The following is a 24,304-nucleotide window of genomic DNA, read 5'->3' as shown; positions in this document are numbered from 1 at the left end:
AGATCACCATGGAATTCGTTAGAGCAAAATGGACATCGCCACCAATTTGGAGGCACTGGTATGGTTAGGAGGCACTGACGGTTTCATGTATTCAATGTTTCCTAGTAAAATGCATGGGGGAAAATCCCATTGGACGAAAATTGAACTTAGGGATTAGGGTAAGGGTCACACATGAACTCAATAGAGCAAAATGCGACATCACCAACAAAGTCGGAGTGCTTGGTTATAGTTAGAGGGTACGACTTTCCTAGATGCCCTACCTATGTATTCCTGGTAAAATACATGGGAAAAATCCATTGGAGGAAATTCCACTTCAGATTAGGAATAGGTCAACATGAACTCATAGAGAAAAATGGACATCACCAACAAACTCACAGTGCTTGGAATGGTTAGGAGGGCACTGACTTTCAGGCTGCCCTATCTATGTTTCCTGGTAAAATAATACATGGGAAAATCCCATGGAGGAAAAATTCCAACTTAGGTTAGGGTTAGCTGTCAACATCGGAACTCAGAGAGCAAAATGGACATCACAACAAACTCGGAGTGCTTTGGGTATAGTTAGAAGGGTATGACTTTCCTAGCCTGCCCTACCTATGTTTCCTGGTAAAATACATGGGAAAATCTCATTGGAGGAAAATTCCACTTAGGGTTAGGGTTAGATCACATGAATTCATAGAAGAAAAATGGACATCGCCAAAACCAATTTGGAGTGCTTTTGTATGGTTAGAGGACACGACTTTCCTAGCCATGCCCTATCTATGTTTCCTGGTAAAATATATGGGAAAAATCCCTGGAGGAAAATTCCACTTAGGTTAGGGTTATTGTAACCAATGAATCATAGACCCCCCCCCCAAGGGAAATGGACATCATCAACAAACATCAGAGTGCTTTTGTAAATGAATGGTTAGGAGGGCACTGACTTGTCTAGAGATGCCCGTATCTATGTTTCCCTGGTAAAGTACTATGGAAAAAATCTCATTGGAGGAAAAATTTCCATTAGGGTTAGGGTTAGGTCACCATGAGTTAGGGTCACCCAGGAGCTCTTAGAGCAAAATGGACATCGCCAAAATTTGGAGTGCTTGTGTATGGTTAGGAGGGCACTGACTTTTCTGGGTGCCCTATCTATGTTTTCCTAGAAAAATGCATGGGAAAATCCCATTGGAGAAGAAATTCCACTTAGGTTTAGGGTTAGGTCACCTGAAATCAGAGAGCAAAATGGACACGCCAAACAAAACGGGGAGATACTTGGATATTTATTAGGAGGGGCACTTATTTTCTAGCTGCCCATAATGTTTCCCGGAAAATCCCATTGGAGGAAAATTCCACTTAGGGTTAGGGTTAGGTAGCTAGACCATGAACTCTTACAGCAAAATCGGACATCGCCAACAAATTTGGAGTGCTCGGGTATGGTTAAGGAGGGCACTGACTTTCTAGCCTGCCCTATCTATGTTTCCTGGTCAAAATACATGGGAAATCCCATTGGAGGAAAAATTCCACTTCAGCTAGAAATAGGTCAACATGAACTCATAGAGAAAAATGGACATTGCCAACAGTTGGGAGTGTTTGGTTACGCGGGGAGAGAGTATACTGACTTTCCTAGCCATCGCCCCATCAATGTTCCTGGTAAAATGACATGGGAAAATCCCCATGGAGGAAAAATTCCCACTTAGGGTTAGGCGTATATAGATCACCATGAATTCATAGAGAAAAATGGACACTCACGCCCAACCAATTTGTGGAGTTTGGGCTTTGTATGGTTAGGATGGACGATATCTGACTTTCTAGCCTATCCCCATCTATGTTTCTGGTAAAAATATATCGGGAAAAATCCCATTGGAGGAAAATTCCACTTAGGGTTAGGGTTAGGTCACCATGAACTCATAGAGCAAAATGGACATCACCAACAAACTCGGAGTGCTTGGTATAGTTAGGAGGACACTGACTTTTCTCGCACTGCCGATAACCTATGTTTCCTGGTAAAATACAGGGAAAACCCATTGGAGGAAATTCCACTTAGCGTTAGGGTTAGGTCACCATGAACTCGGAGAGCAAAATGGACATCGCCAACAAATTTGGAGTGCTTGGCTATGGTTAGGAGGGCACTGACCTTGTTCTGTTCTGTTCTGTTCTGTTCTATTCTATTCTCCTCAGGCCTGTATCAAGCATTCCTTAAATGCAACATTTCCCTTTCTTTCCAGAATCCGCATGGTCCATTAACCACACATACTGGCTAGTGTTCTACCTGAAGAGTTAAACACCAGCCTTTAACACCATCCCAGGAGCGCCATTAAAAAGGTGGGTATGTGTGGGCTGGGAATCAGAAACCTGAGACCAAGAAGCGAGAACCAGCAGCCAATTTGAAATTGGGAGACCTTCTGACGGCTGGGAACAAAATTGCCGCCCTACGGCCCAAAACACGAAAGATACATGCTCTCCCCTTTTCCAAAGAAATTAAAAAGAGCAATTTGGCCTCCGCTGAGCTTTTGTGTCCGTGCTCCAGACTTCTACCAAAAGCCTTTTTACTCACCGACCACCTCGCACGAAGGCCTTCAACAGAACAGAAGGCTCCTTCAGCTTCCAAATTGCTATTTTTTCTCTTCTGCACATTTTCCTGAGCTATATTTAATTAGGATTCAAATGGTGTTCTGAGAGCACTTAGCCGAGTTTATCTCTGGCGGGGCTTTATTTGAACAGGTTAAATAGCATGAAAGAGTAATCTATGCAAACTTTTTATTGTTATTTTTATTGTTATTTTTTTAAATGGTGAATTGAAGCTGAGGGTCAGCACACGCTCGCTCTGAGCTTCGTAGAAGTGATGTAAACAGGAAAAAAAATAACGGTCGCAGGAAGAGGTGAGCAAATTTGATGCAGTGGTGCAGTTTAGCGGCGTGAAACAACGTGGGTGACTTTCATCCAGTCGTCTGGAGATGGTGACTTCTAGTCCTGCCTTAGGCGTGAAAGCCAACTGGCTGACTTTGGGCTAATCACCAGGAGACTGTGAATTCTAGTCCCACCTTAGCATCAGGTCATCTCCTACACTTAGGCATGAAAGCCAACTGGGTGACTTTGGGCCAATCACCTGGAGATGATGGGTTCTAGTCCTGCCTTAGGTGTGAAAGCCAGCTGGGTGACTTTGGGCTAATCACCAGGAGACTGTGAATTCTAGTCCCGCCTTAGCATCAGGTCATCTCCTACACTTAGGCATGAAAGCCAACTGGGTGACTTTGGGCCAATCACCTGGAGATGGTGGGTTCTAGTCCTGCCTTAGGCGTGAAAGCAACCTGGGTGACTTTGGGCCAATCACCTGGAGATGGTGGGTTCTAGTCCTGCCTTAGGCGTGAAAGCCAGCTGGGTGGCTTTGGGCTAATCACCAGGAGACTGTGAATTCTAGTCCCGCCTTAGCATCAGGTCATCTCCTACACTTAGGCATGAAAGCCAACTGGGTGACTTTGGGCCAATCACCTGGAGATGATGGGTTCTAGTCCTGCCTTAGGTGTGAAAGCCAGCTGGGTGACTTTGGGCTAATCACCAGGAGACTGTGAATTCTAGTCCCGCCTTAGCATCAAGTCATCTCCTACACTTAGGCATGAAAGCCAACTGGGTGACTTTGGGCCAATCACCTGGAGATGGTGGGTTCTAGTCCTGTCTTAGCATCAAGTCATCTCCTACACTTAGGCATGAAAGCCGACTGGGTGACTTTGGGCCAATCGCCTGGAGATGCTGAGTTCCAATCCTGCCTTAGGCATGAAAGTCAGCTAGTTGACTTTGGCCCAGTTTCTCTCAACCTAACCCCTCTCAAAAGGTTAGGAAAAGGAGGAGGGGAAGAAGTATTATAAATGTTTACCCCCATGAATTTTTATATAGCAATAAAAGTAGGATAAATATCAAACAGGTAAACAAACAAACGAATGATCAAACAAAGTGGTTATCGGCTCCATGCACGCAAACACATACACACCGCACATCCATTGCTGCTGAATTCCACAAATGCCATTTTGTTGTATTGTATTAACAAACTGTAGTTCTTCGAAGATACCCCCCCCTCAATGTTCCTCTTCTTTTATAGAATTATAGAATTCTTTAATGATCAAGAATGATTGGACCCACGTGGAATTTGTCTCCACTACAGAAGCTCTCAGTGTACATACAAGCAACAAGTTGATAAATCATGATTACAATCCTAAAAAACAACATTCATCATAAATCATAAGATACTACACTCACTCATAGGATACGAAAGAAGCAATCAACATAGATCATACCAGGATACTAAATAAAACAATATAAATCGTAAGATACAAGCGATAAAGCTATAGTCATCAGAAAATAAAGAAATAGCTAATAGGAAGAATGAGAAGGATAATAGTAATACAGCCCTACTAGATAGTTTGACAGTGTGGTGGGAATTAGTTGTTTAGCAGAGTGATGGCATGGGGAAAAAAACTGTCCTTGGCTCTAGTTGTTTTGGCGTGCTATGCCCTATAGCGCCATCTTGAGGGGAGAAGTTGAAATAAGAGTTGAAGTCCACAGGTCTTAAAAGTTGCCAAGTTGGACGACCCCTGATTTACACTATCTGATATTTTAGGCTTTGATCGGGGGAGAATTGTGAGAAAAAGCCGACAGTCCCTTCGCAGGGAAAGAGCGAAAGAAACCCAAACGTTTTGAATCATATAAAACTTTGTACAACGGAATCGAGAGGGAATTATTCTTCTTTAAAAAAAAAGTCCGCTTACCTGCTTTTTACTCTTCTGCCTTACTGGAAACAGAGCCTTGGATCTCTCTGCAATTTTCTGCCAGTCAAGAAATAATAACAATGTCAATGGAAAATAAAACAACAACAACAACAAAACAACAACAACAATAATAATAATACAGACAGATCGCCATTTGGAACACAATACGCCGGATATCACAGCGTACAGCTGATTGATATCGCTGTACCAGGAGATGCCAGAGTCAAAGAAAAAGAACTGGAAAAAAAATTACAAAATACCGCAACCTGGCCATCGAAACTGCACAATTATGGATGAAATGTGTAACAGGGGTACCCATTGTCATCGGGGCACTGGGAACTATGTCCAAAAACTTTGCAAAATACATCAAGAAACTGCAGCTTCCTGCAATAACTCTAGCAATGTTACAAAAAACTGTGCTACTCGGAACATCTTATATTTTAAGGAGATACCTGGTTGACATCTAGAATGCTGGTAGCAACCCATGTCAACCATCAGCACCAGCCAATTTGAATGTTCAGCTGTCTGAGGTTCATGTTTAATGAATAAAAGAAATAAAAGAAATAATAATAATAACAACAACAACAACAACGGAAGAGCACTAAGAGTATAGCAAGGAGTTGTCTTAGCTTATGTGTCGTGGTTCCGACAGATGAAACTCTTCAAAAGAACTTCGAGGCATTGTTTACCTTAAAGAATCTTTTATTCGAGTAGCATAATATCGGCACTGCATAATCAAAGCCAAAAACTGAATTCCCCTCCCCTTGTGTATCAAAGCACAATTCCCTCCTCCAATTAACAGTCATAAATCACATTCCCCAAATAGCGTGAAGCGCAGGCTTTCTCCCCAGCTGGAAAGTATGGAGGGAGGGAGGGAGGGAGGGAGGGAGGGAGGGAGGGAGGAAGTGTGTGGGTGAGACACAGGGAAGGAAGGAAATGAAGGTATGGGAGGGAGGGAGGGAGACAGGAAGGGAGGGAGGAAGGAAGTGTGTGGGTGAGAGGGATGGAAGGAAGGAAATAAAGGTATGGGAGGGAGGGAAGGAGGGAGGGAAGGGAGGGAGGGAGGAATGAAAGAAATGAAGATGAGGAAGGGAAAGAAAGAAAAGAAAAGAAAAAAGAAAAGAACAGGCAATGGACCTCTCCCCATTCCGGGGTCCTTCCTTGTCTCTCCTACCTTTTGTATTGTTCCATATCGTTGAATGGCATCGGAAAGTTGATTCTTCAGCCGGTCAAGCTGGAGTCGTTCTTGCTGTGAAAGAAACACACACAGATAGAAAGAGATATGAACAAACACAATTGGCACCTCAACATCTCATACAGAGATAAAACACAAGAAAGCCGAGCCCCTTAATTCCTTAGATGACCACTGAGTGCCTTGGGTACTGTCAATCTTCAAAAGGGGAACTGGACGCCCCATCCATCTCTGGAGGCCAGTGCTTGTTTATTTATCGGTGTGTTTATTTATTTATTAGATTTCTCATTCAACCTTTATTACTACCGAAGAAACTCAGAGTGTCGAACGTGCCTAATACACCTTCCCTCTCCTAATATTCCCACAAAAATCCGTCTCCTGGTGATTGGGCCAAAGTCATCTCACTGGGCTTTCCTGCCTAAGGCGGAACTAGAACTCTCAGTCTCCTGGTGATTGGGCCAAAGACATCTCACTGGGCTTTCCTGCCTAAGGCGGAACTAGAACTCCCAGTCTCCTGGTGATTGGGCCAAAGTCATCTCACTGGGTTTTCCTGCCTAAGGCAGAACTAGAACTCTCAGTCTCCTGGTGATTGGGCCAAAGACATCTCACTGGGCTTTCCTGCCTAAGGCGGAACTAGAACTCCCAGTCTCCTGGTGATTGGGCCAAAGACATCTCACTGGGCTTTCCTGCCTAAGGCAGAACTAGAACTCCCAGTCTCCTGGTGATTGGGCCAAAGTCATCTCACTGGGTTTTCCTGCCTAAGGCAGAACTAGAACTCTCAGTCTCCTGGTGATTGGGCCAAAGACATCTCACTGGGCTTTCCTGCCAGAGGCGGAACCAGAACTCACCGTCTCCTGGTTTCCAGGCAAGCACCTTAACCACTACACCAAACACTCTCTCTCTCTCTCAACTTCTCTATTTTTTCCAGATCAATATTTACTAATCTGAGGACTTAGTCAAGACAGATGGTGAGGATATCTCAATAAAACTGATAGCACTTTATTCCAGCTTTATTCCAACTACTCTTCTGTATCTAGGATGTCTACTGAGAAAGTTGGACACATGTCCAACCATGGACAATTCTTCTGTAGGTCCCTTTCTCCTGGGGAATAGTCCCTTAAGGCAGAGGTGGGGAACGATGGCCTCTTCATGACTGGCGGACTTCAACTCCCAGAATTCCCGAGCCACCACGGCTGGCTCAGGAATTCTGGGAGTTGAAGTCCACCAGTCATAAAGCGGCCATCGTTCCCCACCTCTGCCTTAAGGATTGGACTCCTTTATCTCTTTAGGCATTTAGGAAACGAACAGGAGACACTGTTGATTAGAAACCCAGAACAGGATTGGAAGAAGTCAGATCTGAATCTCCCAGCTCACAACATTTCTGGTTGACCTTAGGCCAATAAGCTTCAATTTAAAATGAGCAGGGTGAAATATGTAAGGAGGACAGGTAAGGACAGTTTACAGTATAAACCTTGTGAACTCTCAAGCTTCCTCCTTCCATTATACATTCAAGATGGACAGTGTTTAATATTCATATATTATATATATGTAGGGATATAGGTCTATACCAGGAGTAGGCAACCATGGCTCTTTTATGACTGGTGGACTTCAACTCCCAGAATTCCTGAGCCAGCCATGCTGAGGAGAAATGGAGAGGTTTCCAAGCTGAGCCAGGCTGGCTCAGGAATTCTGGGAGTTGAAGTCCACGAGTCATAAAGTGGCCTAGGCCAGAGGTAGGCAACCTTGGCTCTTTTATTACTCGTGGACTTCAACTCCCAGAATTCCCGAGCGAGCATGAGGGAAACTTTGGCCCCTTCATGACTTGTGGACTTCAACGCCCAGAATTCCTCTCAGCTTGGAAACCTCTCCCTTCCCCTCAGCATGGCTGGCTCAGGAATTCTGGGAGCTGAAGTCCACCAGTCATCAAAGAGCCAAGGTGGCCTACCCCTGTTCTAGTCCAACCCCCTACTCAAGCAGGGAACCCTATACCAGGGGTAGGCCACCTTGGCTCTCTTATTACTTGTGGACTTCAACTCCCAGAATTCCTGAGCCAGCCATGCTGAGGGGAAAGGATGAGGTTTCTAAGCTGAGCCATGCTGGCTCAGGAATTCTGGGAGTTGAAGTCCACAAGTCATAAGAGAGCCAAGGTTGCCTACCCCTGGTCTATACATATGTTGTATATAGAATATTTAGGTGTGTGTCATGTATGTGTTCACTTTGAGAGCGGCAACTAGGTTTCATTTTTGATGTGTGTCATTGTGCCTACGGTAAAAAAATGACAATAAAGGTTATCTTATCTTATCTTATCTTATCTTATCTTATCTTATCTTATCTTATCTTAATCTTATTTATCCTATCCTATCCTATCCTATCCTATCCTATCCTATCCTATCCTATCCTATCTTCTTCCAAAACAGAACTGATAATAAAAAATAATTTTACAATGAAAATCTGTTTGGGATAATGCCACAATCAAACATCTCAATGTGCCTTTGTGGTTTTATTTTCGCAGATAGGTTTGTTCTGAAATTGATTTCCATTTGGCAGATGTTTATGAAGCACCTTGAGGACCCTCCAGGGCCAACTCTTCCCTTGTTTGCGCTCTCATCAAACAAATGCTCATTATCGGTGAATAAGATTTGATTAAGATTTCAGACCCTGTGTTCTGTATCCTGCTTACAACACCGTGGAAAGATTAGAGAAGCACATTCTGTTCCCTTCTTCGCCCGAGAGGGCATCTTGGTGTATATACCCACCACACATGCGTCACGACACAGGGTTGTCAATAAAGTTGCCTGAATGGTGATCCCAGACCCAATGCCTAGAATTATTGGACAAGATGTTGTTAGATGACTGAAGGAGTAACAAGTCCCTTCTCTTTACACTGAAGATGGAGATGAATATGGAAACCAGAAGGCCTATCAAGGGGTTAACACGCTTTGGGTAGCACGTTGGTGAACAAAACGAATCAGAGTTTTTGATGGAGGAGGAGAAGGAGAAGGAGAAGGAGGAGAAGGAGGAGAAAGAGAAGGAGTAGGCTTGTGGATTGGAGGAGGAGAAGGAGGAAGAGAAGGAGAAGGAGGAGAAAGAGAAGGAGTAGGCTTGTGGAGAGGAGGAGGAGGAGGAGGAGGAGGAGGAGGAGGAGGAGGAGGAGGAGGAGGAGGAGGACTGGTACTCTTTGAACTTGGTTGTTTTGTTGCAGATATTTCATGACTAACAAGGTAACATCATCCGTGCTAGTAGGAGTGCAGTTGGAGGAGGAGGGGAGGAGGAGGAGGAGGAGGAGGAGGAGGAGGAGGAGGAGGAGGAGGAGGAGGAGGAGGAGGAGGAGGAGGAGGAGGAGGAGGAGGAGGAGAACTATGGGGTCTTTATTGCTCTGTAAGCTTCCTCATTTTTTGGCAGACATTTCATGACCCAACTAGGTAACATCATCAGTTTTATAAAAGGTTTTATGGTGGTGGTGGCGGTGGTGGTGGAGGAAGAGGAGGAGGAGGACTTCGACAACAACAACTGTGGGGTCCTTATTGCTCTAGGCCAGGGGTAGGCAACCTTGGCTCTTTTATGACTTGTGGACTTCAACTCCCAGAATTCCTGAGTCAGCCTGGCTCAGCTTGGAAACCTCTCCCTTTCCCCTCAGCATGGCTGGCTCAGGAATTCTGGGAGTTGAAGTCCACTAGTCATGAAGGGGCCATAGTTCCCCCATGCTGGCTCAGGAATTCTGGGAGTGGAAGTCCACGAGTCATAAAAGAGCCAAGGTTGCTCTAGGTAACTAGGTAACATCATCACTGCTAATGGGGATTGCTCTCATTTTATATTCTAGGGGCTTGCTCTGTCAATGTTGGTGGGGTTGGTCTTAGAGATTCTTTGGTTGGGCTGTTTACTCTTGGCTTGTTTGGCAGATCCTGGTTTGGAGTATTGTTTACTTCTTGACTGATGGTCTGATGTTAACCTCTGAGTTAATCTATGCTGATCTGGGTGCTGATTGCTGGTGGAGAGGTGTTTGGGTCTTTTTGTTCTTTTTTGGGCTGTGTGATGGTCTCTTTTGCATAGTCTAGAGCAGTGTTTCTCAACCTTGACAATTTTAAGGCATGTGGACTTCAACACCCAGAATTCCACAGCCAGCAATGCTGGCTGTGGGATTCTGGGAGTTGAAGTCCACATGCCTCAAAATTGTCAAAGTTGAGAAACACTGGTAGAGGTGTTGTTAATGAAAACAGGCAGAGCTTTTTTTCCTCATAGAACGCCCAGAACAGAGTTCCGGCACCTTTTTTGGATGGAACCTTGTAGGGTAGGCAAGGCGGGTTGTATGACGTGTGTGAATTCCGGCACCTTTTTTTTTTTTTTAGAAAAAAAAAAGCACTGAAAACAGGAGTGCACAAAATAATTTACCCTGAAATATTCTTCATGCCAAACCTGGTGGATCACGCTAATCCTGCCAAACGCCTTGGTTTACAGGCAAATCTGTCTTGACGTGAGCATCAAATGGACTGCTTGAAGCAATTGGGGAAACAGTCCAAATAAAAGCTTATTTGAATCGTTTCCACGATGTGCAAAATGGTCTATTTTTTTTAGACCTGCAAACAAAGAGTTTTGCCCTTGAAATGGAACCGTTCAGGATATTTTGTAGATACAAGGTTTTGAAGGCATCATTTTACACATCCTTGTTGAGATTTAGGAGCACCAGGCATATAATAAGCAAGCCTGCACACACATCTCTCTTAGCCAATCGATATATTGAAGAAGTGACCTAGTTTCCCATCGATGCAGAGAAGAGCAACAGTTCAGAGAAGAGCAAAAAAGAGGATCAGGGGGATGGCGGCTAAAACATATGAAGAACGGTTGCTGGAATTGGGTGTGTCTAGTTTAATAGAAAAGAAGGTCGAGGGGGGACATGATAGCAGCGTTCCAATATCTCGGGGGCTGCCCCAAAGAAGAGGCAGTCAAGCTATTCTCCAAAAGCACCTGAAGGCAGGACAAGAAGCAACGGATGGAAACTAACCAAGGAGAGAAGCAATCTAGAATTAAAAAGAAATTTCCAAAGCACCAAAACGCAGGATAACAAACAATGGTTGGAAACTAATCAAGGAAAGAAGCAACCTAGAACTAAGGAGAAATTTCCTAATGGTGAGAGCAATCAACCAATGGAACAGCTTGCCTTCAGAAGTTGTGGGTGCTACTGAAAGCCCCCCCCCCTCCAGAGGGAGAGGTGATTGGGAAAATACTGGAATGTGCAGAAATGAATAGACTAACAATGACAATTAAAGATAAGACAGAGTCAGACTACTATGAAATCTGGGGAACTTTTTATGATTGGCTGAAAAGAGAATACGGTTAAAAGATAGTTAACATCAATTTAGATGGAAGAAGAAGGAGCAGATAAGGAGGGGGACCCAGGCGACACAGCATTGATTAACTGGAGGTTGTATAAATATTTATAGAAGTATATACCGAGAAGGTTAGATAAATAGAAGTATTAATGTAGGAGAAAATTAATCTTATTGTATATAACACAGATAGGGAAATTTGGAGAGAGGAGTTGCTCGGACATTACCCCCGAATTGTATCTGAAGAGGGATGAGAGGGAAGAAAGGAGAGGAGAGAGAAAAGAGTAAAGGAGGGGAGAAGGAAGTAGGAAGGTTGGAGGAGAAGTGGGGAGAAAGGAGAGGAGAGGGTGAAGGAAAGAGAAGAGGAGAGGAAGAAGAGGGAAGTAGGGAAGAGAAGAAAGGGAGAAAGAAGGTAGAGAAGAAGGAGTGTAGATACAGTGAAATGGGAAACGGGCAAGCAACACCAAAAGTCAGGTGTATGTATTTAGTTCATTTTATTAAAAGTATCTTATATGTGAATGTAAAAAGAATGTATGTTAACATCTGTTAAATATCACGGTATATGTATGGGGGAGAGTTTGGAAAAATAAAAAATAAAAAATAATTATAAAAAAGAGAAGTTGTGGGTGCTCCATCACTGGAGGTTTTCACGAAGAGACTGGACAAACATTTATCTGAAACGGTATGAGGTCTCCTACCTGGGCAGGGGGTTGGACTAGAGGACCTCCAAGGCCCCTTCTAACTCTATTATTCCATGTTCTAACAGTTGCCCTGCCATCTCTCCAACTTTCTCCTCCCTTGCGCAAGTTCCAGCAGCTTGAAAAGCGAAAGGCGAGATGTTTTCAATACGCTACTGCTGAAAGAGTTCAAATCACTGGAAGTAAGGTTTTCATCTCTATAAATCCATCTCAAGAAAATTTACATTGATGGAAGATTTGATAGAAGGCAATTTTACTTATGTAAATCCATCTTGGGGAAAGTATACGTTGATAAAAGAGGTTTGACACTAGAATATTTCATGATGGGTATGAGGAATCTCACCGGTTTTCTGCCTATAAGCATCCGTCAAAGATGAGATATGCACCAGGGTGTAAATATTAGATTAGGAAGACGGTAAAAGGCCAAGAAATGCTAAATATATTTCAGGCATCTGGTAAGGACAGTTGAGTCTATCCTTATTCCTATTATCATTCCAATCGCAAAATCTTTACAAGCTTTGATATGTCAATGCATCCACGATTGACTGTGATGGCCAGGCCAGGTTAAGCTAACTTTACCTTTACCTTTGACCTGCGTTGCCTTTTTAAACAATAATAGAATTGTGCTTTAATTAAAACAAAACAAAACAAGCAAAACAAAGCAGACAATGACAATTAGTGGTCCAGAGAAAGATGTAAAGATAAACGCTATGAATTTAAGTCCATCAAGTTTGATGGTGTCCTTTCAAACATTCTTCGCTATGCCCCGTTAACTCTTTAGTTCCTTATTCAATCAAATCTGAGAGGTGCAAAAGAATTTTTGAATATCAGGAAGGTATACAAATCGCAAAACTGTGTCCCAGGCATAACGCCTTCATTAGTTTTTAAGGCATCACATGGTTATTGGTTATTGATGTTCTACTTTGATATTCTATGTTGCTGAAGGTCCAGTGTATCTTGATTTAATCCTCAGAGGCAATTGCTGATAAAGAAATGCCCAATTTCCTTCAAAGTCATAAATGACTAGTTGTAATGCCTTAAATCAAATCCCAGAATGTTGTTATAAAGGAGGAGGAGGAAGAGAAGGAGGAGGGGGGAGGAGGAGAAGAAGGAGAAGAAGAGGAGAAGGAGGAGAAGAGGAAGGAGGAGGAGGAAGAGAAGGAGGAGGAGAAGAAGAAGAGGAGGAGGAGGAGGAGGAGAGAAGAAGAAGAAGAGGAGGAGGAGGGAGGAAGAGGGGGAGGGGAGGGGGAGGGGAAGAAGAGAGAAGAAGGAGGAGAAGAGGAAGGAGGAGGAGGAGGAGGAGGAAGAGAAGGAGGAGGAGAAGAAGGAGAAGAAGAGGAGGAGGAGGAGAAGGAGGAGGAGGAGGAGAAGAAGAAGAGGAGGAGGAGAAGAAGGAGAAGAAGGAGAAGAAGAGGAGGAGAAGGAGGAGAAGAGGAAGGAGGAGGAGGAGGAAGAGAAGGAGGAGGAGAAGAAGGAGAAGAAGAGGAGGAGGAGAAGGAGGAGGAGGAGAAAAAGAAGAGGAAGAAGAAGAAGAAGAAGAAGAAGAGGAGGAGAAGGAGGAGAAGGAGGAGAAGAAGAGGGAGAAGAGGAAGAGGAGGAGAAGGAGAAGGAGAAAGAGGAGAAGGAGGAGGAGAAGAGGAAGAAGAAGAGGAAGAGAAGGAGGAGGAGACAACAATTAAAAGCAACGCATCAGAAAACCTTATGGATTGTCACAATGGAACTGTATCTCATTTTGGAAAATTACTCTTCCTTCCCCCCCCCACACACAGCTGTGATTATTATTTATTATTTAGTAAGAGCAGGAGCAAAAAAATCAGTGGCTTGCAGTCCAAATTCTCCTCTTGTAGTTTTGGCTGTTGCAAGAGGCTGACAAGGGCGATAGCCGCACAAAGTCAGGAGGCATCGCAACTCAGTCCTTCATTTGTGTTTCTATTTCCTATTACTTCTCGCTCACTTTGTAGTAAGACAGAGCGGTTGTCTTCATTTGCCTCCCACCGGACCCAGTTTGTCTCTGAAGGAGGCTCAGGACATAAGAGGGGGAAAAAAGCCAATTCCCGCCATCTTGATACAGGAATTTGAGACAAATAAGGACCCTTTTATTTGATCTCTCCTTCTGCTTTCATTTGGCCCTTTGATGAACTTACAGCTTGCTGTGTGGTGACTCCACGGGAAGAGTGGAAGAAGGGGAGGGGGAAACCATCCTCAACCATAATTTCTGTTAGCACATTTTTGGAAGACCGTGGCAAGCTCTTCCCCCCCCCCCAACATCTTTGTATTTTTAGATAAATAGCTTCTCTAAGCTTAGTAGGTCAGTCCTAGAAGAGATCAACCCCGACTGCTCTTGAGAAGGCCAGATCCTGAAGTTGAAACTCAAATACTTTGGCCACCTAATGAGAAGGAAGGACTCCCTGGAGAAGGGCCTAATGCTGGGAAAGATGGAGGGCAAGAGAAGGAGGGGACGACAGAGAATGAGATGGCTGGATGGAGTCACTGAAGTAGTAGGTGTGAGGTTAAATGGACTCCAGAAGATGGTAGAGGACAGGAAGACCTGGAGGAACATTGTCCATGGGATCACGATGGGTCGGACACGACTTCGCAATTAACAACAACAAAGCTTAGTAGGGTATGGGAGACCAATAGGCTATAAGGCAGACGGGAAAGTCAAGGAAATGTCTTAGCAGAATACTTTTTTTTTTCCCAATAAAGGTTAACATTTGTAGCCCAGGACTGAAATGGGGCATCTTTGGTGCTCTCTGGAGCAATTATATTGAGAGGGATCTCGGAGTCCTAGTGGACAATCACTTAAATGTGAGCCAGCGGTGTGCTACAGCTGCCAAAAAGGGCAACACAATTTTAGGCTGCATCAACAGAGAGGGATAGAATCAAGATCACATGAAGTGATGTTATTTTGAACTTTTGTAAGGAGCGTGAGAATATCTCAGAAATGTTCTAGGGGTGCGGGGTATAGAAAAGATTGGGAACCACTGATATATACTAATATAATATATACTATCTTAAGCCTATCTTCTGGAGTGTTGGCTATTCCTGCCAACTTGTAGTATATTAGTATATAATATATACTAATATACCACAAGCTGGCAAGAACAGCCAAAGCTCCAGAAGACAGGCTTAAGATACAGAAGGATCTTAACAGACTTGAACACTGGGCGCTATCTAACAAAATGAAATTCAGTGGTGAAAAAAGCAAGGTTCTACATTTAGACAAGAAAAACCAAATGTGCAGGTATAGTTTAGGGGGTACCTTGCTCAATTGTAGTAAACTGTGAGAGGGATCTCGGAGTCCTAGTGGACAATCACTTAAATAGGAGCCAGCCGTGTGCTGCAGCTGCCAAAAAGGCCAACACAATTTTAGGCTGCATCAACAGAGGGATAGAATCAAGATCACGTGAAATGTTAATACCATTTTACAAGGCCCTGGTAAGGCCACTCTTGGAATATGGCATCCAGTTTTGGTCACCACGATGTAAAAAAGATGTGGAGACTCTAGAAAGAGTGCAAAGAAGAGCAACGAAGATGGTCAGGGGATAGCCCCTCAAGTGTTGGAAGCGTGCTATCATATCGCCCCTAGTCCTTCTTTTTGTTAGACTAGACACCTTAGAATTTCTCTTTGAGAAGCTTCCACCCATTACTGCTTGTCTTGCATGAGCCTTCAGGTTTCAGCAAATAAGATCAGAGAGGATCTTATCAACTCTCTGATGGTTGAAAACCTGACTGAAGACTTCTACTGCAGGCTGTTGACTCTTAGCTTAGCACATTAGGCCAACCCAACATTGAATCCTTCTTGAAGCCACTCAAGGTTTCACGTGAAAGTCTCAAAACTCACAAGGGAACAATCTACCTGCTGCTACACATCCGGACTGCCGATAGGCTTGCTTTTGCACAAAAATGGAAGAGCAAGGAAATTCCCACAGAGTAAGAGTTAATACATAAAACATTAGCATGTGCGGAAATGGACAGGCTCACAAGGATATTAAAAGACAAATGTGGATCAGTTTATTATGAAACCTGGGATAAATTTTACTGCTGGAGGAATTTGAAGAGGACGGTTGGGATTAAAGAGGAATGTTAAGATAGAAAGATATGTTATTTTAGAACAAGTATTGTACATAAAACTTAGATGTATATGTAGAGACGAAGAATTGATTGTAAAAAGTGGAATAATCTGATAAGAATGTATATACTGGAATGTCACGTTAAATCCAATGTTTGTTTGTTTTTAACTGTATTATAAATTTATTTTTTTAAAAAAAAAAAAAACCAACTCACCCTAGAAGAGCTTCTGATACCCTCGGACAGCTGTCGGATGGCACTTGTGCACGTAGTGACGGTTTTGTTGGTCTCTTGTTGAGTTGTGTGACTGTAAAAAAAAAAAAAAAGCAAATAAAGTCTATGGAGATTCTCAGTTATCCAGGTCATGGTTGACCCAAAGGTGCTTTTTCAGGAGGCAAGTGGATTTTCTTGTTTTTAATAATAATAATAATAATAATAATAATAATAATAATAATAATAATAATAATAATAATAGTAGTAGTAGTAGTAGTAGTAAAGTTGGAAGGGGCCTTGGAGGTCATCTAGTCCAACCCCCTGCTCAGGCAGGAAACCCTACACCATTTCGGACAAATGGCTGTCCAATCTCTTCTTAAAAACTTCCAGTGTTGGAGCATTCACCGCTTCTGAAGGCAGGTAGTTCCACTGGTTAATTGTTCTCACTGTCAGGAAGTTTCTCTATAGTTCTAGGTTGCTTCTCTCCTTGGTTAGTTTCCATCCGTTGCTTCTTGTCCTGCCTTCAGGTACTTTGGAAAATAGCTTGATTCCCTCTTCTCTATGGCAGCCCCTGAGATATTGGAATACTGCTATCATGTTCCCCCCTTGTCCTTCTCTTATTTATTTATGTATTTATTTATTTATTTATGAGACTTATATACCGCTTTAAGTACAAGCACTCTCTAAGCGGTGTACACCAGTAAGCAATGTATATATATATATATATTTATATTGCCCCCAACAATCTGGGTCCTCATTTTACCTACCCCGAAAGGATGGAAGGCTGAGTCAACCTTGAGCCGGTGAGATTTGAACCGCTGACCTGCTGAACACAGTCAGCTAAAGTGGCCTGCAGTACTACACTCTAACTGCTGCGCCACCTTCACTCTTCTCTGAAGACGTTTTTCTTCTCATCCAAGAACCTTCTTCAGCTCTGACTAGATGGTGAGGTTTGGAAGGATTTATATTCCTCGCAGACAGCTGGTCATTTGCATCCTTTGAGAGAGTCGTTGAGGCCACTTGGAGGTTTATCTGTGTCCTCAGGGTCACCTGAGTGGTGCAAATGGGTGTGGAGCCTTCATGGAACTGCTGAAAGGACCGTGTGGTAGACTGGAGGTAGATGGTGTCATATCCCTCGCCCTCTGTTGAGAGAGGGCTGTTCAGTTTTGACACAGATGGCTTCTTTGACCCCTCTTTCAAACCAGTGGTCCTCTCTGTCCAAAATGTGGACTTTGCTGTCTTCAAAAGCGTGGCCTTTATCTTTTAAATGCAGATGGACTGCTGAATCTTATCCTGATGAGTCTGTTCTCCTATGTCAGGGGTCTTCAAACTCGGCCCTTTTACGACTTGTGGACTTCAACACAAATCATAAAAGGGTCAAGTTTGAAGAGCCCTGTCCTAAATCTGACAAACAAAATGGAGGCTGGCTGAGGAATTCTGGGAGTTGAAGTCCACAAGTCATAAAAGGGCCAGGTTTGAAGACCCCTGTCGTAAATCTAACAAACAAAATGGAGGCTGGCTGAGGAATTCTGGGAGCTGAAGTCCACAAGTCATAAAAGGGCCAAGTTTGAAGACCCCTGTCGTAAATCTAACAAACAAAATGGAGGCTGGCTGAGGAATTCTGGGAGTTGAAGTCCACAAGTCATAAAAGGACCAGGTTTGAAGACCCCTGTCCTACGTTGTGCCATGCAAGTGGCCTCAGCGACTCTCTAAAGGAAGGCCAATGACCAGCTGTCTGCAAGGAGTATAAATCCTTCGATTCCACACCCTCCAGTCAGAGCCGAAGAAGCTTCTCGAATGGGAAGCAAAACATCTTCAAAGAAAAACAAGAAAGTCCAATTGCCTCATTGAAAAAAGCACCTCTGGGACAAATAAAGAAAGGTCAACCTTGACAGGAGCCACAGAGTCAAGCTCGATTACAGATTAATGCTCAGAACCCTTTTAGGGACATGCCAACCTCCAGCCATACTCCTGTAATTCTTCCTGTAAAAGCCCAAATGCTATTTTAACAACCGTCCGCATATTGATTTGCATTTTAATGAGTGAAATAAGTATTTTATCCCCTATCAATCAGCAAGATTTCTGGCTCCCAGGTGTCTTTTATACAGGTAACGAACTGAGATTAGTAGCACTCTCTTAAAGGGAGTGCTCCTAATTTCAGCTTGTTACCTGTATAAAAGACACCTGTCCACAGAAGCAATTAATCAGATTCCAAACTCCCCATCATGGCCAAGACCAAAGAGCTGTCCCAGGATGTCAGGGACAAGATTGTAGACCTACACAATGCTAGAATGGGTTACAAGACTATCTACAAGCAGCTTGGTGAAAATGTTGACAACAGTTGGTGCGGTTATTTGCAAATGGAAGAAACACAAAATAACTCAATCTCCCTCGCTCTGGGGCTCCATGCAAGATCCCACCTCGTGGAGTTTCAGCGATCCTGAGAACAGTGCACTCCTACAAGAAAAACAACCTCAGAGTTGGAAAAAACCTTCTCTTGCATCCTTAACGTTAAACAGACACACTCAGGCAGAAAGGAAGAACGGATGGCATTTTTTTAAAAAGCGATGTGAGGTATCAGCACTTAGCTGATAATCTCAGAAACACTGAAGTGGTGTGGACCAAGGACCAAAAAAACAACAACAAAAAACAAAAGCCAGCAGGTCAAGGGAAAGCAGAATGCGGAAGAGATGTAATAGTAGTAAAGTTGGAAGGGACCTTGGAGGTCATCTAGTCCAACCCCCTGCTCGGGCAGGAAACCCTAAACCATTTCGGACAAATGGCTGTCCAGTCTCTTCTTAAAAACTTCCAGTGTTGGAGCATTTACTGCTTCTGGAGGCAAGCTGTTCCACTGATTAATTGTTCTCACTTTCAGGAAGTTTCTCCTTAGTTCTAGGTTGTTTCTCTCCTTGAAACTGATGGCAAAACTATTTTATTTTATACCAAAGAAAGTCACCTAGATATGTACAAGAAGCATCCAGAAGTCAAAGCTGAATTCAAAGGAAAAGACACATTTTTATGTACCATTTAAAAAGAAATACAGATAGTCCTGGACTTAGCACCACAATCCAGGCCAAAATTTCTGTTCTTAAGCGAGACATCGCCCGGTTGTTAACTGAATCTGGCTTCCCCCACTGACTTTGGTTGTCGGAAGGTGTTGTGATTCCTCGTCAGCCAGTGGACCTGGCAGCTAAGTCTGAGGATCAGAGAAGGAGGAAGAGGGGCCTGGAGTAACATCAGAATCAGAGGAAGGCTCTGAGGAGCTCCAAGACTTACAGTCGGATGAGAAGCCTGGCCCCTCTACTCGCGCTCAGGCTGAGACACAGCTGTGCTGGGAGCCTGAGTTAGACGGTGATGAGAAACAGCTGGGACAAGTCTTGGATGCATGAATGTGCAGGCAAGAGAAGCGAGTAGGACAGAGGAATGCAATGGGTCGGCTCCAAAGGAAAAGGAGAAGGCATTAGGAAGCCACGCCTTGGCTGCATAATAAAAGGGAAGGTGTGGGAAGTGCTGGTGACCGAAGGCAGCCGTTCATGTTGAGGAATTGAGTTTCTATGAACTGTGTTTTGTTTGCCTTGGACATGGACTCAGGTCTGTGAATAATAAAAGGGGATTGTTTTTTTCCTGCGGTTCCAGCCCCTAGAAGAGGGGTTTCTCCTTGTGAGCTTAACAAGGACTCACGTAGGCTGGGACAGGTCCCAAAAGGGGATCACATGACCTTGGGTCACAGCAACGGTCATAAATACGAGTCAGTTGCCAATCGTCTGAATTTTGATCACGTGACCGTGAGGATGCTGCAAAGGTCGTAAGTGTGAAAAACAGTCATAAGTCACTTTTTTCAGTCCTATTGTTAACTTTGAATGCTCACTAAATGAAAACTACCAGATATATAACATTGCCACGTCTGATGCTGTCTGAAGGAAGAGAATACAGTTAGTCCTTGGCTTACGGGAGTTCGTTTAGTGACTATTCGTAGTTACAACGGCACTGAAAAAAAGGGTCTTAGGACTGTTTTTCACAGTTATGACTTTTGCAGGCTCCCCATGCTCATGTGATCAAAATTCAGATAATAGGATAGGATAGGATAGGATAGGATAGGATAGGATAGAGCTGGAAGGGACCTTGGAGGTCTTCTAGTCCAGCCCCCTGCTCAAGCAAGAGGACCTATAGCATCTCGGGGGGGAGGGGGGGAAGGAGCCGGATTTGTTTTTGCAACCATGTTTCACTCAACAGCTGTGTTGGTTGGATTAAACAACGGTGGCAAGCCAGGATGTCAAAACCGGACACGAGTCAGTTTACAACTGCCTTGCTTAGCGACGGAAATTCTAATCCCAATTCTGATCAGAAAGTCAAGGACTTCCTATAAGGTTTTCAACTAAAAAATAACCTTCTTCTGAACCAGGGGTAGGCAACCTTGGCTCTTTTATGACTCGTGGACTTCAACTCCCAGAATTCCTGAGCCAGCATGGGGGAACTATGGCTCCTTCATGACTCGTGGACTTCACCTCCCAGAATTCCTGAGCCAGCATGGCTCAGCTTGGAAATCTCTCCCTTTCCCCTCAGCATGGCTGGCTCAGGAATTCTGGGAGTTGAAGTCCACGAGTCATAAAAGAGCCAAGGTTGCCTACTCCTGGTCTAGGAGGTTCACTGCTTAGAGCAGGACTTAGGACAGAGGTAGGCAACCTTGGCTCTTTTATGACTCGTGGACTTCAACTCCCAGAATTCCTGAGCCAGCCTGGCTCAGCTTGGAAACCTCTCCCTTTCCCCTCAGCATGGCTGGCTCAGGAATTCTGGGAGTTGAAGTCCGCGAGTCATGAAGGAGCCAAGGTTGCCTACCCGTTCTAAACGTTAACCTTCTGAAACTGCTGATGATTCCCAAATACGCCAGATGTCGAACATACGGCCTACCAAAATGCCGTTGCTATTTTACCGTCAACAAAGAAATAAAAAAACAAAATAAAAACACTGACACGTTGTCGTCTTTGGGTCTTAAACCAATTCCCTTCAGCTCTCGGGCAGGTTTTTGTTCACTCTGCAACTTTCAGCTTCCTTACTTAATTTTCGCTTCCCAAACTAAATAAGCATATCAAAATGCAGCTTTCCTCGGAGCGTAGCTGTCTCTTGAGTTTTCTGAAGCCACTTTCAGGCAAAAAAAAAAAAAAGAAAGAAAAAAGAATGCGTTCAAAAGTGCAGATTGCATAGAAAAGTACATAAAAAGTACATAGTTGGAAGGGACCTTAGAGGTCTTCTAGTCCAGCCCCCTGCTCAACAGGAGAACTTACACCATCTCAGACAGGTGATTGTCCAGTCTCTTCTTAAAAATCTCCAGTGATGGAGCATCCATGTTTTCTGGAGGGAAGCTGTTCCACTGGTTGATTGTCCTCACTGTCAGGAACTTTCTCCTTAATTCTAGGTTGCTTCTCTCCTTGATCAGTTTCCAACCATTGTTTCTCGTCCTTCCCTCCGGTGCTCTGGTGAACAAGCTGACCCCCTCTTCCTTGTGGCAGCCCCTCAGATACTGGAAGACTGCTATCATGTCTCCCCTTTTTCTTTAGACTGGCCAAACCCAAGTCCCATAGCTGTTCTTCCTAAGCTCCAAATGGCTTCAATGACTCTCCAAAAGAAGGCAAAAGGCCAGCTGTCTGCAAGGAGTATAAAGCAGTGGTTCTCAACCTGTGGGTCGGGACCCCATTTGGGGTTGAACGACTATTTCACGGGGGTCGCCAAACAACGCAGTCTGCCATTTTTTTCCCCTTTTCCTTAGCTGCTCTACTCCCTTTTATTCTATTGGCTTTTGAAAGCCAATAGAATAGACTCTCTTGAATAGAGTCTAATTCTATTGGCTTTCAAAAGCCAATAGGAATTGTCCAGGCTGTCTCTGCCCTGCTGAGCCCACCAAAAGTCCCATTCTGCAAACGGTGCTGCACCCGTTGAGTAGTCCTCGACTTAGAACCAGTTGAGTAGTCCTTCACTTACGACCGGTTGGGGGTCACGGCATTAAAAAGGTTGAGAACCACTGGTATAAATGCTTCCATTCCCCACCATCCAGTCAGAGTTGAAAAAAATTTCTTGGATGAGAAGTGAAACATCTTCAGAGAAAATCCAGAATGTCCAGTTGCCCTCTTGAAAAAGCACCTTTGGGGCAACCATGACCTGGATGATTGAGAATCTCCATAGACATATCAGTGGAACAGCTTCCCTTCAGAAGTTGTTGGTGTTCCACCATTGGAGGTTTTCAAGAAAAAATTGTCCGGGATGGAAGAAGATCTCCTGCCTAGATAGCTGGTTTAGAGTAAAAGACTACCAGGTCCCTTCCAGCTCTATCATTCTGTGATGGACCTTGGTCTTGGTCCAACATCTTCATGTCGACACCCCGTGGGTAACATCAACAGGATAAGGCTATGAGCAATGAGGAGAGGTGGGCACTTCACACCAAGTCCATTAAGCAGTTCCACGTCATAATGAAGAAACGACGTTCTGAAGGTAGCCTTCAAAGTGAGAGAAGCATTATTCAAGGTCCCAGCTTGCTCTGAGCTTTCAGAGTTGATCCAGGAAATAGGAAAATCAATAGCTGGCCGGCTGAAGAAAGCAATAGAGTGTCAGAAATAATGGAGTAGTGATGCTAAAATAAGAGGGGGGGAATAAATCAATACCTGCACATCATCCTTGTACGTTCTATCAAACAGTAGAACCACCAAATTGGAAGAAGACTTTGAAGCCATCACGTACAAGCCAGTGCAGGGATCCACATGAAGACATCACCGACCGTTAGGTGTTTTCCGCTGAGACCGGTCTGTCAGGGCTAGCCCGGTCTACCCATATATGGGACAGAAGATACGGCTTCCGCTTTTGCCTAACATGCCTGTGGCCCCGGGTTCAAATTGCAGAAGAGAATGGCTAGCGGATGAGAGCAAAATAGCTCGAAATAGCTACACTAGCTATAATTCTTTCCTTCTTTCTTTCCTCCCTTCTCTCTCTCTTTCTCTTTCATTCCTTTTTTTCCTCCTTTCCTATTTCTCTCTCCCTTTCCTTCTCTCCTTAATAATAATAGTAAAGTTGGAAAGGACCTTTGAGGTCATCTAGTCCAACCCCCTGCTCAGGCAGGAAACCCTATACCATTTGAGACAAATGGCTGTCCAGTCTCTTCTTTAAAACTTCCAGTGTTGGAGCATTCACCATTTCTGGAGGCAGGTTGTTCCACTGGTTAATTGTTCTGAATGTCAGGAAGTTTCTCCTTAGTTCCAGGTTGCTTCTCTCCTTGGTTAGTTTCCATCCGTTGCTTCTTGTCCTGCCTTCAGGCACTTTGGAGAATAGCTTGACTGCCTCTTCTTTGGGGCAGCCCCTGAGATACTGGAATTCTGCTATCATGTCCCCCCTCGTCCTTCCTCCCTCCCTCCCTCTCATCATCCATCTTTCTGAATCCAATGGATGCTTGTGTCCCATGCAACCATCTCACCAAATCCGTCACAATGCTACATATGCAAGAAGAAAGATGACGAAAGGCAAAAAAGTAAGAATTATTCATTTTAAACCCAGCCTGGGATATCAAAGAGCTCAACGATTCAAATGGGAAGGATAAGTAAGCGAGGTTAAGCCATGCACATAACTACTAGCACCACCATTCTGCCTGCACACCAATATGTGATTGTTATAAATTTGTCACTCACAAGACCACAAAATGAATATCAAACCAGGGAATAATGGGATGTTTGAGGCAAAACACCCCAAGTCCTCGACTGCATTTACTTGTATATAATCATATTTAGAAGAACTCCACTAGAACATAAATAACAAACATGGTTTCCTCCATTAACAACCGTGATCCATTTATTTATTAAAGTATCTGCAGGATCTTTCTCCACTGATCAACCCTAGGGTTTTTTACAACACCATGAAACAAAGGAAATAAAACCAACCCACGGAAAGGTAACTATATAACAGAACAACAGAGTTGGAAGGGACCTTGGAGGTCATCTAGTCCAACCCCCTGCTCAGGCAGGAAACCCTACACCATTTCGGACAAATGGCTGTCCAGTCTCTTCTTAAAAACTTCCAGTGTTGGAGCATTCACCG

At 43.9% G+C, this 24,304-nt stretch overlaps 1 protein-coding gene across 1 annotated transcript in view; it reads right to left on the bottom strand.

Moving 5' to 3' along the window:
- Positions 1-4,685: 4,685 nt before the first annotated feature.
- LOC120296854 (t-SNARE domain-containing protein 1-like) overlaps positions 4,686-24,304 on the bottom strand; it is a 113,348-nt gene continuing 93,729 nt past the window's right edge. Inside the window, exons 6-8 of the mRNA XM_039318881.1 lie at positions 16,235-16,325; positions 5,908-5,982; positions 4,686-4,790 (exon numbers count right to left, since the gene is read on the bottom strand). Coding sequence (XP_039174815.1) covers positions 4,713-4,790; positions 5,908-5,982; positions 16,235-16,325 — 244 coding nt within the window. The 3' untranslated portion in view covers positions 4,686-4,712. The remainder of the gene's footprint in view (positions 4,791-5,907; positions 5,983-16,234; positions 16,326-24,304) is intronic.

Source organism: Crotalus tigris, unplaced genomic scaffold (assembly GCF_016545835.1).
Source record: "Crotalus tigris isolate CLP2741 ecotype Arizona unplaced genomic scaffold, ASM1654583v1 scf7180000021629.274304, whole genome shotgun sequence".
NCBI classification, from domain to species: domain Eukaryota; kingdom Metazoa; phylum Chordata; class Lepidosauria; order Squamata; family Viperidae; genus Crotalus; species Crotalus tigris.
The sequence above is the reverse complement of the archived record's forward strand: the minus strand, read 5'-3'. Positions and strand labels throughout refer to the sequence as shown.